At 32.0% G+C, this 12,871-nt stretch overlaps 1 protein-coding gene across 1 annotated transcript; it reads left to right on the plus strand.

Moving 5' to 3' along the window:
• Positions 1-5,834: 5,834 nt before the first annotated feature.
• On the plus strand, positions 5,835-8,289 carry LOC132760320 (cAMP-regulated D2 protein-like). The gene is made up of 3 exons (XM_060752270.1): positions 5,835-5,871; positions 7,073-7,203; positions 7,582-8,289. Exons 1-3 carry the CDS (start codon positions 5,835-5,837, stop codon positions 8,287-8,289), a joined length of 876 nt encoding a protein of 291 aa, XP_060608253.1.
• Positions 8,290-12,871: the final 4,582 nt, after the last annotated feature.

Genomic DNA, 12,871 nt, shown 5'->3' on the forward strand with positions numbered 1-12,871 from the left:
GTGTAAAGACCTTTTATCTCTTTACACTGTCATTGGACAAAACAAATTAACATGACATTGTGACCACAAAATTAACATGTTTAAAATAATAAACATCCTGATTAGAAACGGTAAACCTCAAAATATAAATAATTAATATCAATATAGAAAATAACTAGTTTGAACTTGTTGCATCGTTGTCATAAATGTTGGTAGCGTTATTTTTCTTTCTTTTATCATTATTTAACATAAGATTCAAGATTTTATTTTCAAAACACCAGAAGGTCATAGACCCATGTGGCCAACATTTACATACTATATATGGCTACAGCAATTTAACATTTAATAATAATAATTACATATTCAAACATGCATACATACACACATTACACACATATAATATATATATATATATAAGTACATGAACGCTCATAAATTTGCATATATACCATCTACACATATGTATACACATATATTTTCGCATATGTATAAGCACTGCTACATGCAACCCGTTTTTTTAATAACATTGATATGCTCCAACATTTTTTTGTAACATAATAGACAGAATAAACATTTTAATATTCAATACACTTGTATGTGCATATACAGCATAGTGCAGTAAAGTAAGTAGTAGTAAGAAAAATGATTCCATATCTAGTCACAACTTGCTCGAAAACGAAAGTGGAAAGTTGGTGACCAATATGGATTTTATTTCAAAAATTTTAAAACATAAATGTACAATATCAATCGGACATAAAATAAATACGAATTCTTATTCTATTTCCAGTCAAAACTTGCACAAAAGCGAAACTAGCAAGTTGATTGACATATGGATTTACTATAATTTTACATAATGAGATTACATTTTTCAAAGCTAAGTGACAAACAATGAAGGCATATAAGAGTCATACTAACAAAATTCACATCATTACATATTGAAAAATCAGTTTAAGAATAGTTAACTCTGTAAAGTTCGTTTGTTCTTAATGTAAATGCTTTTTCTACATATGTACTTAAATTTCTTATGACACGCTTACATTCTGTAGTAATTAATTCAACAAATTTTTGCATATTTGGTCGTCTGTAATAATAGGCTGGTAAAAATTGTCTTCTCAAATCATTATATAAAACACATTCTAAAACAAAATGATATTCGTCTTCTAATTTATCGCAAAAAGTACATTTCCGTTCATTTACTGGAGTGCTAACAGGTCTAGTCCATCGGCCACTTTCAATAAAAAGTCTATGTGATGATACGCGTAATCGTGATAAACAAACACGGAATTTTTTAACGTTTACCAAATCAAGATATGGTTGAAATCTGTGGTTTAAAATGTATTTATCAAACAGAGCTATACTTGAGTTATTTAGTCTACCAGACCAGTTTCGTAAAAAGTGATCCTTTAATCTTTGTTTCACATTATATAAAAACAGTTCAGAGTCTCCAACAGTCTGAAATAACCATACTTCATAAAAACCAAGAGTACAAAATAAATCTTTCAATAATGAACACCAATTTATTCTGTTTGGATTTTCAATAATATCTTGTTTTAACATTAAATACACCTTCTTAATATATTTGTTTTCATCTGTAGCCAAAATTTTATAATGTTATAATATCTCATATTTTGCAAAGGCATTCTTCCTAATTCACCATAAATAAAGTCGTTTTGTGTGTTTTTCTTTACACCTAATAGTCTTTTGCAAAATTGCATATGTAAACGTTCTACGGCCTTGCCTTGATTAAAACCCCATACTTCACTTCCATAATTTAAAATAGGTAATATCATTTTATCGAAAAGATCCAATTTATGCCTTACAGATATATCTGTGAATTTATATAAATATTTATCCATTTTGAAAATGCCCTTTAGTGCTTGCCCAGCAATTGTATTTTGTGCTTCAGAAAAGGAACCACCTGTAGTGAAAACAATACCAAGATAAACAAATTTACTAACAATTTCAACCATATTACCATTATAATAAAAAGTGACATTTGCGGGTAAACGTCCGCCTTTTCTAAACACCATTACTTTGGTTTTGGCAGTATTAACTATCATTTTCCATTTCTTACAGTAATCTAGTAATAGATCTAAACCATTTTGTAATTCTAAACTATTATTTGCAAATATAACAATATCATCAGCATACAGTATCAAAAACATTTTAAACATATTAACATCAATACCTTCTAGACCCTTTTTAATAAACATATCTTCTATATCATTTATAAACATGGAAAATAGAAAAGGTGAAAGACATTCACCCTGTCTAACGCCTAAAACACATTCAAAACTATTACTTAACTCATTAAAACACTTAACTCTTGATTTAACACTCGAGTACATCGATCTAATAATATTTAAAATATTTCCTCTTATTCCAAGTTGTATCAATTTTGCCCATAGATTATCTCGATTAACATAATCAAATGCTTTACTAAAATCTATAAAAGCACAATATAATTGCTTACCACTATTAATAATATGATTAATAAGACCATGTAAAACAAAAATATTATCAACCGTGCCTAATTTTGACCTAAAACCCGCTTGAGCCTCTATATACACACCGTAGTTTTCTGCCCAGTTTTTTAACCGATTATTTAACAAACGTGTGAAAAGTTTACCTAATGTACTTAAAAGGGTTATACCTCTGTAATTGTTTTCATCATTAATACTACCTTTTTTATGTAATGGAACAACAAATCCTTCTGACCAATTTTCTGGAAAATAACCTATTTCAAATATTCTGTTAAATAACTTCAACAAGATAGGGACTAATATATGTTTACCATGCATAAATAATTCATTGATATATAAATCCGGGCCGCCGGCCTTATTTGGACTTAATTGATTAATAGCTTGCAATAAACTGTCTGTCGAAAATGGTATGTTTAACTCATTAAACATAACATTAAACTCATCTGTTTCATATCTGTTTATAAAATGCAAAATATCTTCATCTGGACTAAAAAAAACGATCATCGGGATTTATTTACCGATTTAAAATATTGTTCAAAAATATCAAGTGAAATATTTGTGTCACTAACACCAGCACATTTTTTTTAACATTTTCCAATAAAGTTTTGCATTTGTGTATTTTGCATTGACTAGCTTTTCAGTTTCATATTTATCATATCTATATCTAGCATTTCTCAAACAAGATTTATACTCAGACCTGGCTTTAACCATACTCTGCCTATTTACGTCTGATTGATCATTTCTATACAAATTTAAGGCCGCATAAAACAATCTGCGTTTCTCGTCACATTCTACAGAGTACCAAGACTGGCCTGAGTCAACACTATTAACAGAGACTATACGTTCTGTTCTACATTTAAATAAAGGGGTGACAACATCATCAACAATATTGGTGAATTCATTTAAACAAGAATCAATATCATTGTTACACATACAATTGTCAATATTCTGCATAAAAACATCAAATTTCGATTTAGTATCGTGTGCAGACAGCCGCTCTATATATTCTCCGGCTTTCTCATTATACCATGTATATTTATAATTTATATTCTCATTCTTATTTACATTATTTGTAAAATTTAAATTATCTGGCTTTTTAAATATAAAAGAGAATTCAATTTCACAGTGATCAGACAGTATGTTAACATAACATTAAATCGATTTGTATTAGAGATTTATTGGCTTTAACTATTTTTGTTCATGGTACTACTTTGCCTTTGATGTTGTGTTTGATGTATGTATACATTTTTTATTGCCAATAAACGTCACAGATAAAAACACTTATCCGATGTTATTGCTACAAAATCTATATCTAAATTTTAGAGTTTTAATATTTTTCTCGTTATCATATTCATGTTATTTTCATATTGAAAATAATTAAATGTTTTCTTATCTAAAATATGCAAAAGTCATTCCTTGAAAAATTAAATGCCGATATTGAACTTTTTATACAATTGTTCGATTTAAAGAAAAACTGCATATTTTGGCTATGTTTATTATGTGAAATATTCATATGTAATTGTCCATGTTATAATTTGCCCCGATATTGAACCATCATTTAAAATAAAAATATATACTAGTAATTTAGATTTCCCCATTTTATAACTAATGAACTAAAATAATAAAATTTTAATTATGAATCAAACTTCCAATTACCTCAGTTGATATAAATGAATTAGCATTACATTATATGCTGTTTAAATAAGGTAAATACATGTACAACTAAATAAGTAATAAGTTTATGATTGACATCTTGACGCAGGTTTTTCATTGACAGCTCATAGTCAGCTGGCGTATCTTCCTTGTTGTAAAACGCCTCAAGAAAAACTTGATAAATTTAACTAATATCTAATTCAAGTTTCCCATTCTTGTAACACTGCTAAATACATATAATTCTCTTTAATCTTAGAAAAATATGAATGTGACTATTAAACACTTTCATGTGCTAATACATATAATTGTAATTTCGACGATTTCATTAAGTAATGCATTTACAAGTAATGATGTAATCCGCGGAACAAAATTTGGACAAATACGTGGATTTAAAAGTTTTTCTTCCCAGACATTTCTTGGTATACCTTACTCAGCTCCATCTAAAAGGTAAGATGGATAAAAGAAAAAGAATATTAATATATTTATTATAAATTTGAAATCACCACGGACGAATTGTTACATCAAAGTAAGAAATTATACGCACATTTGTTAATGTTTGTTGTATATGCAATTGTTTTATGTCTTTCTGATAAATCTAAAACTAATTGACACTTAAAATTGCTGTCCGGTTTTCAGAGGATTTTTTATGCCTGTTTAGCATTAGAAACCATAGAAAATTGTCCGGTTTTCGGAATTCAGTGGTTCCGGTATTCAGAGGATTTTTTTTCAATGAACTTATAAGGAGAAAATACGGGACTTTTATAAAGGTACGGTTTTCAGAAGATTCCGGTTTTCAGAGGGTCCGGTTTTCAGAGTTTTTACTGTACTCATATACAAACCTATAAGCTCTTTTAAAATATTCATGATGACTGATAATACATGTAATAAACATATTATCTATTTAATCATTTTTATCCAATATGTTTACTTTCTTGTACATTGAATAAAGTCACCATTCTGTATAATTAGATTTTTTTTATAAGTATCGTATAACGTTTATTTGCTTTACATTCAAACATTTAAACATAAAATGATATGTGTTTGTGTCATTTAATTAATGTTTCGAGAGATTAATGTAATGTTCCATTTGATGTAGGTCAAGACTAATAACTTGTGTGCAAAAGTTCAGATCATTTGCTCGTTCAGTTTTCCAGAATAATTATTCTAATTGTGAAAATGACCCAAATTAGAAAAGCGTTAAAACGCTTCTTACTTAAATAGCGCGAAGAATAGCACAAACATACGACATTCGATTTATTTCTTAGTATATTTCTAAGTTATTCTTTGCAGATCCTTTTATTTTAAATGCCACAGTTGATCTTTGTAAGAAATCAAAAGTTAACTGGTTTCCTTATTTGGACCTCAGTGGAGTTCCTTTAAATAAATAAATAAATAAATAAATAAATAAATAAATAAATAAATAAATAAATAAATAAATTTAGATAATAAACTGTACATACCACTTATTTCTAAAATGTAGATGGAGGCACCCCAGATCACCGTCCCCGGGAAAAAACTCTTTAAAGCACAAGGTTAAAAAATGTGTTCCAAAACCGAAACTGCGTTAAAAGAATCCTGGAAAATTTGTCTTTCCGAGGTTTTTTTTTAATTAATGCAAATTTAGTGGAAAAAGCGTAAAAATGTTTGTTTTTAAAGTCGAAGTGCTTTAGAAGTAATTGTAATAAAGTTGCATAGAACGCATTGCCTAATAAGACAGTAATGAATAAATTGCCATTCAAGCTGAAAAAAACAACAAGTAAAATTATTATCATGACTATTCAAAAGTATGGAAGGAATTTGAAATAACGAAGCAGAGAGACATTAAAACGCAACCCCTATAATACACAGAGCACACAGGTCCATCTAAGGCGGTAAGGCACCAAGCAGGTAAACGAATATAAAGGAGGATACAAGAGCGGGCAAACTGGCATGGTGGCGCAACAATTACTGCAGCAATTAATAGGTTTAATTGTGAACTTTTTATTTCCTTTATGAAAATTATAATGAAATATTCTATTTGAAAATATTTCATTCTTTACTAACCATCAATTTGCCTAAAGTATTGATCCATATAGATTTCTTATTACTCAACGCCATGGTTTATCTATGTACAAAAGTTTTATAGGGAAAGAGCAATTTTTGAAGTTTTCATAGCTTTCTGCCTATTTCTTACATGTTGTAAATTTTGTCCCCCTATTTGCAACGTTTAAAAATGTTTTCCAAAATTTACCCCTGTTTTTAGGGGGTCAGAAGTTTGGGTTTGTATTTGAATATTTTATGCCCCACAGACCCCCAAAATTTGGGCCCAAAAAAAGGCCCTTTATGTTTTTATTACGGGGGCGGGTTTCGGGGTTTTCGGGTGGGCGGTGCTGATTTTTATAAGGGGCCGAGGCTTTAACAGTAAAGGAGAGGGTCATCGTTTTTCCCGAAAAAACTATAGACGGGAATTTTGTTTTTTAAAATAGTTTAAAATGATAAAATAAAACGTTCTTTGCACCCCTTGCATTTGTCTAAAAAAAATTTGGGAAAACCTTTGGCCTTTTTTTTTCACAATCCCCCTAAAGCCTTTTCTATTTTTCCCAAAAGTTTCGAAGATTTCTTTTCCCCTTTTAAGTGATGTTGTTTTTGACTGAATCAGTCAGCATTTGAGCAGTTCTATCTTAAACACGTTACATCGGTATAAGTGAATGCATTTTTAATAACATTTATGATCTTGTATCCTATAATGCTGAACCAGGATATAGCATTGCAGTACCGTTTTATTCCAAAACAGCTTTGTAAAATTTTCAGCTTTTTTGACATTGATATACAAATGGTATATTGAACAATACGAAATGTCTTCTTTTTTCATTTATACGAGATGCATACGAGTATATGACCGTTTAAAATACGTATTACTTACTCTCATTACTTTGATTTTTTGTTTAAAGTGTAAAATCGTTTTTAAAAATTTACAGGAGCGTTTGGATTTCTAGTGACTGGAGTTGGCAGCGATGATATAAATGGTAACTTTGGTATATTAGACCAGATCCAGGCGCTGAATTGGGTGCACGAAAACATTGGAGTGTTTGGGGGCGATAATAACAGGGTATTTTAGTTGCCTATTTCATTTCAATATTAGAAGTTATTTGTTGTCGTTTTTTTTACTGAAAAACTGGTTAAATTCACTGAGATTTTAACTCTTTCGTTTGGATTCGACATTTTTAATGTTAACACCCTGTCCCTTTAGTTTAAAAAGCTTAGTGGTTTTATGCAGCTATTAGTTTGTGTTTGAAATGTATTCTTGAATTTATCCATAGAAGTTTTATCTACAACAACAACAAAGTTGTCATATAGTCTCTATCTGAAATGAATATAAATTTGAACATAATATTACATATGTTAACAATGAGACAAAGTACTAAAACAGTAAACTTTGTACCAGCACTGACTATAAATATTACTTTATATATACTTTTTATTTTAGATAACGTTGTTTGGTCAAAGTGCAGGGGCTCTGTCGACGGCTATTCACATGACGTCACCCAATGTTGCACCTTTGTTCAGCCGAGTTATAATTGAAAGTTCACCATTTACTATTCCACTGAAGCCATTAGATATCGCTATTACCCAGGGCAACGAATTCGGAAGTCTCTTAAACTGCACTGCGGGAAACGTTTCATGCCTTATGTCAAAATCTGCAAATCAAATAGCGTCTGCACAGGGCAAATATTTCCAACAAGCATTGTTTTCTGACAGCTATCTCCGAAAGTTTTTGCCATGGACTCCACATATTGATGGAACAATAATCAAACAAGGTGTAATGGAAGCTTTCATAAATGGGGCGTATGCCCCTAAACCAGCAATACTTGGTAGCACATCAGAGGAAGGTCAAATGTACATATATCTCGGGTTTGGCAAACCAATGTCAGCATTGGAGTATCGACTTCTTCTATTTGGTGTCAGGCCAAAGCAGTCAACTGAGGTTTATAAAATGTACAAACCAGAGCTGAAGTCTGATGCAAGATCAACATTGACTGAACTCACTACAGACTTTGTGTTCTATTGTCCAGCCAGAACTGTTGCCCGTTCTATTTCACGGTTTGCACCTGTATACACATACGTGTTCAATAACAATATTTCAATGCCATCAGTTTGGAATCACCTCAATCATTTGGTTATAGGGGCAAGGTAATGCCATGGTGTAGAACCTTTCCGTTTGTTTTTCAATTCTGCACGAAAAGAACCATGGGGGTATTTCCCGCAAAATGAGTTCCTTTTTCAGATTCAATGATCTATAACTATTGGACCAATTTTTGCAAAAAAACCGGAAATCCGAATAATTTTCAGATTTTACAGAACACTTGGTCCTAGCGCACCCCTCAAATATGGCTTCCTTAATAAGGAAAGGGGGTATTATTCAGAGCTTTCAATGGTTCTGAATGAAAATGGAAATTATACTTACCCAAGGGTCATAAAAATTTGATAAATGTAGAATGTGGGATCAGGGGGAATATAAAGCTAAAAAGTAACCTGCAAAGACAGCCTAAGCATTTAACGACTTTTGTTTTTGTGAACATGTTTTTGTGAACATCTATTTCGATACTGTTATTTTAAGACTATTGTCTTTTTGCTATTAAAACTATATTTATTTCTTAATAAACAGCTTTGTATTACATTGTTTGTTCTGTACGATTTCAATATTTCACAAATTTTTACAAAAAAAGTTCAATTGACGACTCAACCGTTGAGAATCAACAAACCTTTAGTGCAAAATATGTAACATGCACGCATGCTTTTCGCACACACAAACTTCCGTCGTAATGTAGAATTTCTTACGCGGAAATCATACATAATGTAGTAGAAGTTAACTGGTTATATAGGTCGTTTGGTCATTTAGCTGTTGAGAATTTCAAACAGATACACTCTTATAACATTGTTATGTCATGGGTATAAGAACGACATAAAGAAATGTGTTCTAACAACGTTTATCATTCTAGTAAATACTTGATTTGATTAACACAGCCGCAGATAAATGCTTGCTTTGATTAATACAGTCACAGATAAATACTTGCTTTGATTAACACAGTCACAGATAAATACTTGCTTTGATTAACACAGTCACAGATAAATACTTGCTTTGATTAACACAGTCACAGATAAATACTTGCTTTGATTAACACAGTCACAAATAAATAATTGCTTTGATTTATACAGCCACAGATAAATACTAGCTTTGATTAACACAGGAAAATAAATAATTGCTTTGATTAGCACAGTCACAATTAAATAATTACTTTGATTAACACAGCACAAACAAATATTTGCTTTGATTAACTCAGTCACAAATAAATATTTGCTTTGATTAACACAGTCACAAATAAATAATTGCTTTGATTAACACAGTCACAAATAAATATTTGCTTTGATTAACACAGTCACAAATAAATAATTGCTTTGATTAACACAGTCACAAATAAATACTTACTTTGATTAACACAGCACAAATAAATAATTGCTTTGATTAACATAGTCACAAATAAATACTTACTTTGATTAGCACAGCACAAACAAATATTTGCTTTGATTAACACAGTCACAAATAAATAATTGCTTTGATTAACATAGTCACAAATAAATATCTACTTTGATTAGCATAGACACAAATAAATATGTGCTTTGATTAACACAGACACAAACAAAATATTTTAATTTGTAGAATAATATTTCCGAAAAACAAAAGAAAGAAAAACGCCTTGAAGATGTTCTATTAAGTATATACATGTATGAAAATCATTAAAAAAGAAAAGCATTTATCATTTTAATAATAAATAAATTTGACTTATCTTAAGGTAACTTAATATATACTTTAAACTGATTGAATATCAGGTACGATTGAAGATAACTTGAAAATCAAAATGTTTAAAACTTGTGCATACTAAAGTCTTGTCCCCGACATATGATAAAGTGTAAAGCTTGTTACCTTCCTGATTGAAACGCTATTATGAGACCCAAAATACCTAGTTAATTATTGATAGAAGTAAATTAGATTCGAAAATTTGTCGTTAAATATGAATAAACGATCAGTAAATCACTGCATTGGCACTGTGCGGCTCAAGGAAACATGAACCGTCTGAAGGACACTTTTTCGTTGGTTTCTTTGCTTGTTTCTTTTGTGTTTTTTTTTCTTTTTATTTTGTGGTTGTCTTTTTTCTCGACCCAAATACATGCACTTAGGTGTATCATCACTCATGCACGCGGTACCTTCTTATTTTTTGCACCGAGTCCCGAAACCGAGCTGCTCGTGTCCGGGGTTACTAATACCAAGCTCTGACGCCAATTTCAAGTCAAGGGAAGCAACCTTGATGACATATATAGAGAGTGAGCACTTTGTTGTATCCCTTATGTTGGTACATGTATCTATTAACTAAACAGATCGTTTTAGTGGAACATATTTAAGAAAAAGAATTTGAAATTTATATCGTGATAGCATCAAATAAGATATATAATTGAGCCGTGCCATGACAAATATGATAAACAAGATCAACAAGGAAAGGTCGTGAAAAACCAACATAATGGGTTTGCGACCAGCATGGATCCAGACCAGCCTGTGCATCCGCGCCAGTCCCTGATCAGGAATCCCATGATTTGTTTTTCGCTTACCAACCCTAATTACAAGTAGAGAAACTGATAGTGAACACGCCATGGACCTGATTGCGCAGCTGGTCTGGATCCATGCTGGTCCGGGCAAACCCATTAGTTGGTTTTGTCAATGACGCGGCCTTATATTTTAAATGCTGGACTTGTCTTTCTTTTAATACATGCCGTCTGTTGCCAAGTTCCCCTCGCGCTTTCTTATACGAGAATAATTGAACAGGTCGGCTGCGTATACGCATACATGTTCGTAACGGTAAGGATTTTGCTTTTAACTAAGAACATTGTTTTAATTCTCTTTTAGATAAAGCACGATAACTTACAAGACTTGATTGACGTTACCCTTTGTGACCGATTGACGTCTTTAATGGTTATCTCGGCCCAAACTACCCAGCAACATCAAGGAGGATCCGCAACTTTTTTCTTCTGGTTTAGCCCTATGTCGTAACAGGTAAGGCTGAAAATTTGTTCCAGAAAATGTTATTTTGTCCTCGGTTTACTACGAAAAATCTTTGGCACTTTCCGGCTTGAGTTCAATTACCGAATGACCTTGTACGGCGTGTCTTGTAAAACCTTCTTGACGGCGTCTAGAGAAAACCGGTCTCAGCAGATAGCGGACCGGTTAAGGAAGCAAGTGCCGTCTGGTGGACATGTTTTTTTCCCGGCCGGATTACAAGCAGATACAATGTATTATCACTCAGTTTCTCTTCTTCAATGATTTCGGGAGCCCAGCTAGAGCCATTTGCCCTTATACCGATGTGTCCTTTGTCACTGTGCAGCGGTACAAAGATACACCGACGGTCTGACGAACTTATAAAGTGTGTGAATGTAGGGGGGGGGGGGGGGTGAGGGGTGCCGCGCGTGCGTGCGTGTGTGTGTGCACATTTGATGATGCTGTTAAACCCATTACACTACACTATTTTATATGAATTAACTCGTGTTTTGTATATTATTGAAAACTCTTATAAAAAATGTATTGTGGCAATAAACTGCATATAAAACTCTAAATTAAGTATATCTTGGTGTTTACAAAATCTCTGCAAATGATATGTTTGGTAAAACTGGGGGGAGATCAATAAGGTAAAAGACTTCAGTGTTACCCGTTTCAGTGACAGTACGGGTGTTAGCCAGAACCTGATAGAGTTACCCATTATCTGTAAATATTATTACTCAGTCAACAAAATATTTCAGTAGGCTTAAAATTATATGCTAAACCAACTTATCTTCATTAAACTAGAAAACTTAACTTAGATCTAACCACGGATAGTGATCTTACCCATTAGTGCATCGAGCATTTTGGTAAAAATTTGGCTATTTTCATTGAAAAAGGGCCTCCTGTTTTCATAAATATTTTATCAAAACTTGCACAAAGTTTGACTGGACCCATATCCTTTGTAAACTGCATGCTCAATCTTAATTTCCTGTTTACCATGGCATCCGAGGGACATCAGGGCATCTTAATTGCCAAAAATCAATATTTTGCGTTGATTTTTTTCCATCAAAACTGATTTCAAAGTGCCTTAATTCTGGTCGACCTAAGGCCAATTTTAGCCTCTCGCAAGTCCAAAATCTTCCTGATCCTTAAAGACCTATTGTTTAATCGTATATAATTAGTGGCTTCACCTATCCGGTGTTCCGAAATGTATCCCCTACATGCATTGAAATAATCTGCCCATTACAAATTATAGGAAACTTGAGAACATATACTGGTTGGAGACCACCAAAATCCGGGCAAACCATCAAAAACCCGGACGGCACCGAAAAAAGCTTAACTTAGTTTTTATTGTTCAGTGGTTTTCAATCTATCAGTCTTTTATTATCAACATGCATGTTTCTTTCTATGTTTTAATTAAAATTTATTTCAATTCCGTAAACGGTAATATTTTATTGTCCATACGCTGAAAATTGGGGTATCAGGAGTGCAAATACCCTGACCTCATATACCACCTATAATCATTGCCAGAGTTAACAAAAGAATATACCAAAATTCATTCATTTGCTGATGATATATTTTTCATCATGTTAAAAATAAAAAATTAAAACACCCAAGCTTTTATCTGAATTAAATCACGGCAAGTACAAATCCGTCCGGACACATGGTAATGTAGTGTGGACAATTAAGG

Source organism: Ruditapes philippinarum, unplaced genomic scaffold (assembly GCF_026571515.1).
Source record: "Ruditapes philippinarum isolate M1 unplaced genomic scaffold, ASM2657151v2 ctg32_1_1_1_1, whole genome shotgun sequence".
Taxonomy (NCBI): domain Eukaryota; kingdom Metazoa; phylum Mollusca; class Bivalvia; order Venerida; family Veneridae; genus Ruditapes; species Ruditapes philippinarum.

Bases quoted from the DNA above. Each gene is read 5' to 3' on its own strand.
- LOC132760320 (XM_060752270.1), top strand. From the start codon at position 5,835: ATGAATAAATTGCCATTCAAGCTGAAAAAAACAACAA. The intron at 5,872-7,072 runs GTAAAATTATTA...AAAAATTTACAG, and splicing joins CAAGCTGAAAAAAACAACAA to GAGCGTTTGGATTTCTAGTG. The intron at 7,204-7,581 runs GTATTTTAGTTG...TTTTTATTTTAG, and splicing joins TTGGGGGCGATAATAACAGG to ATAACGTTGTTTGGTCAAAG.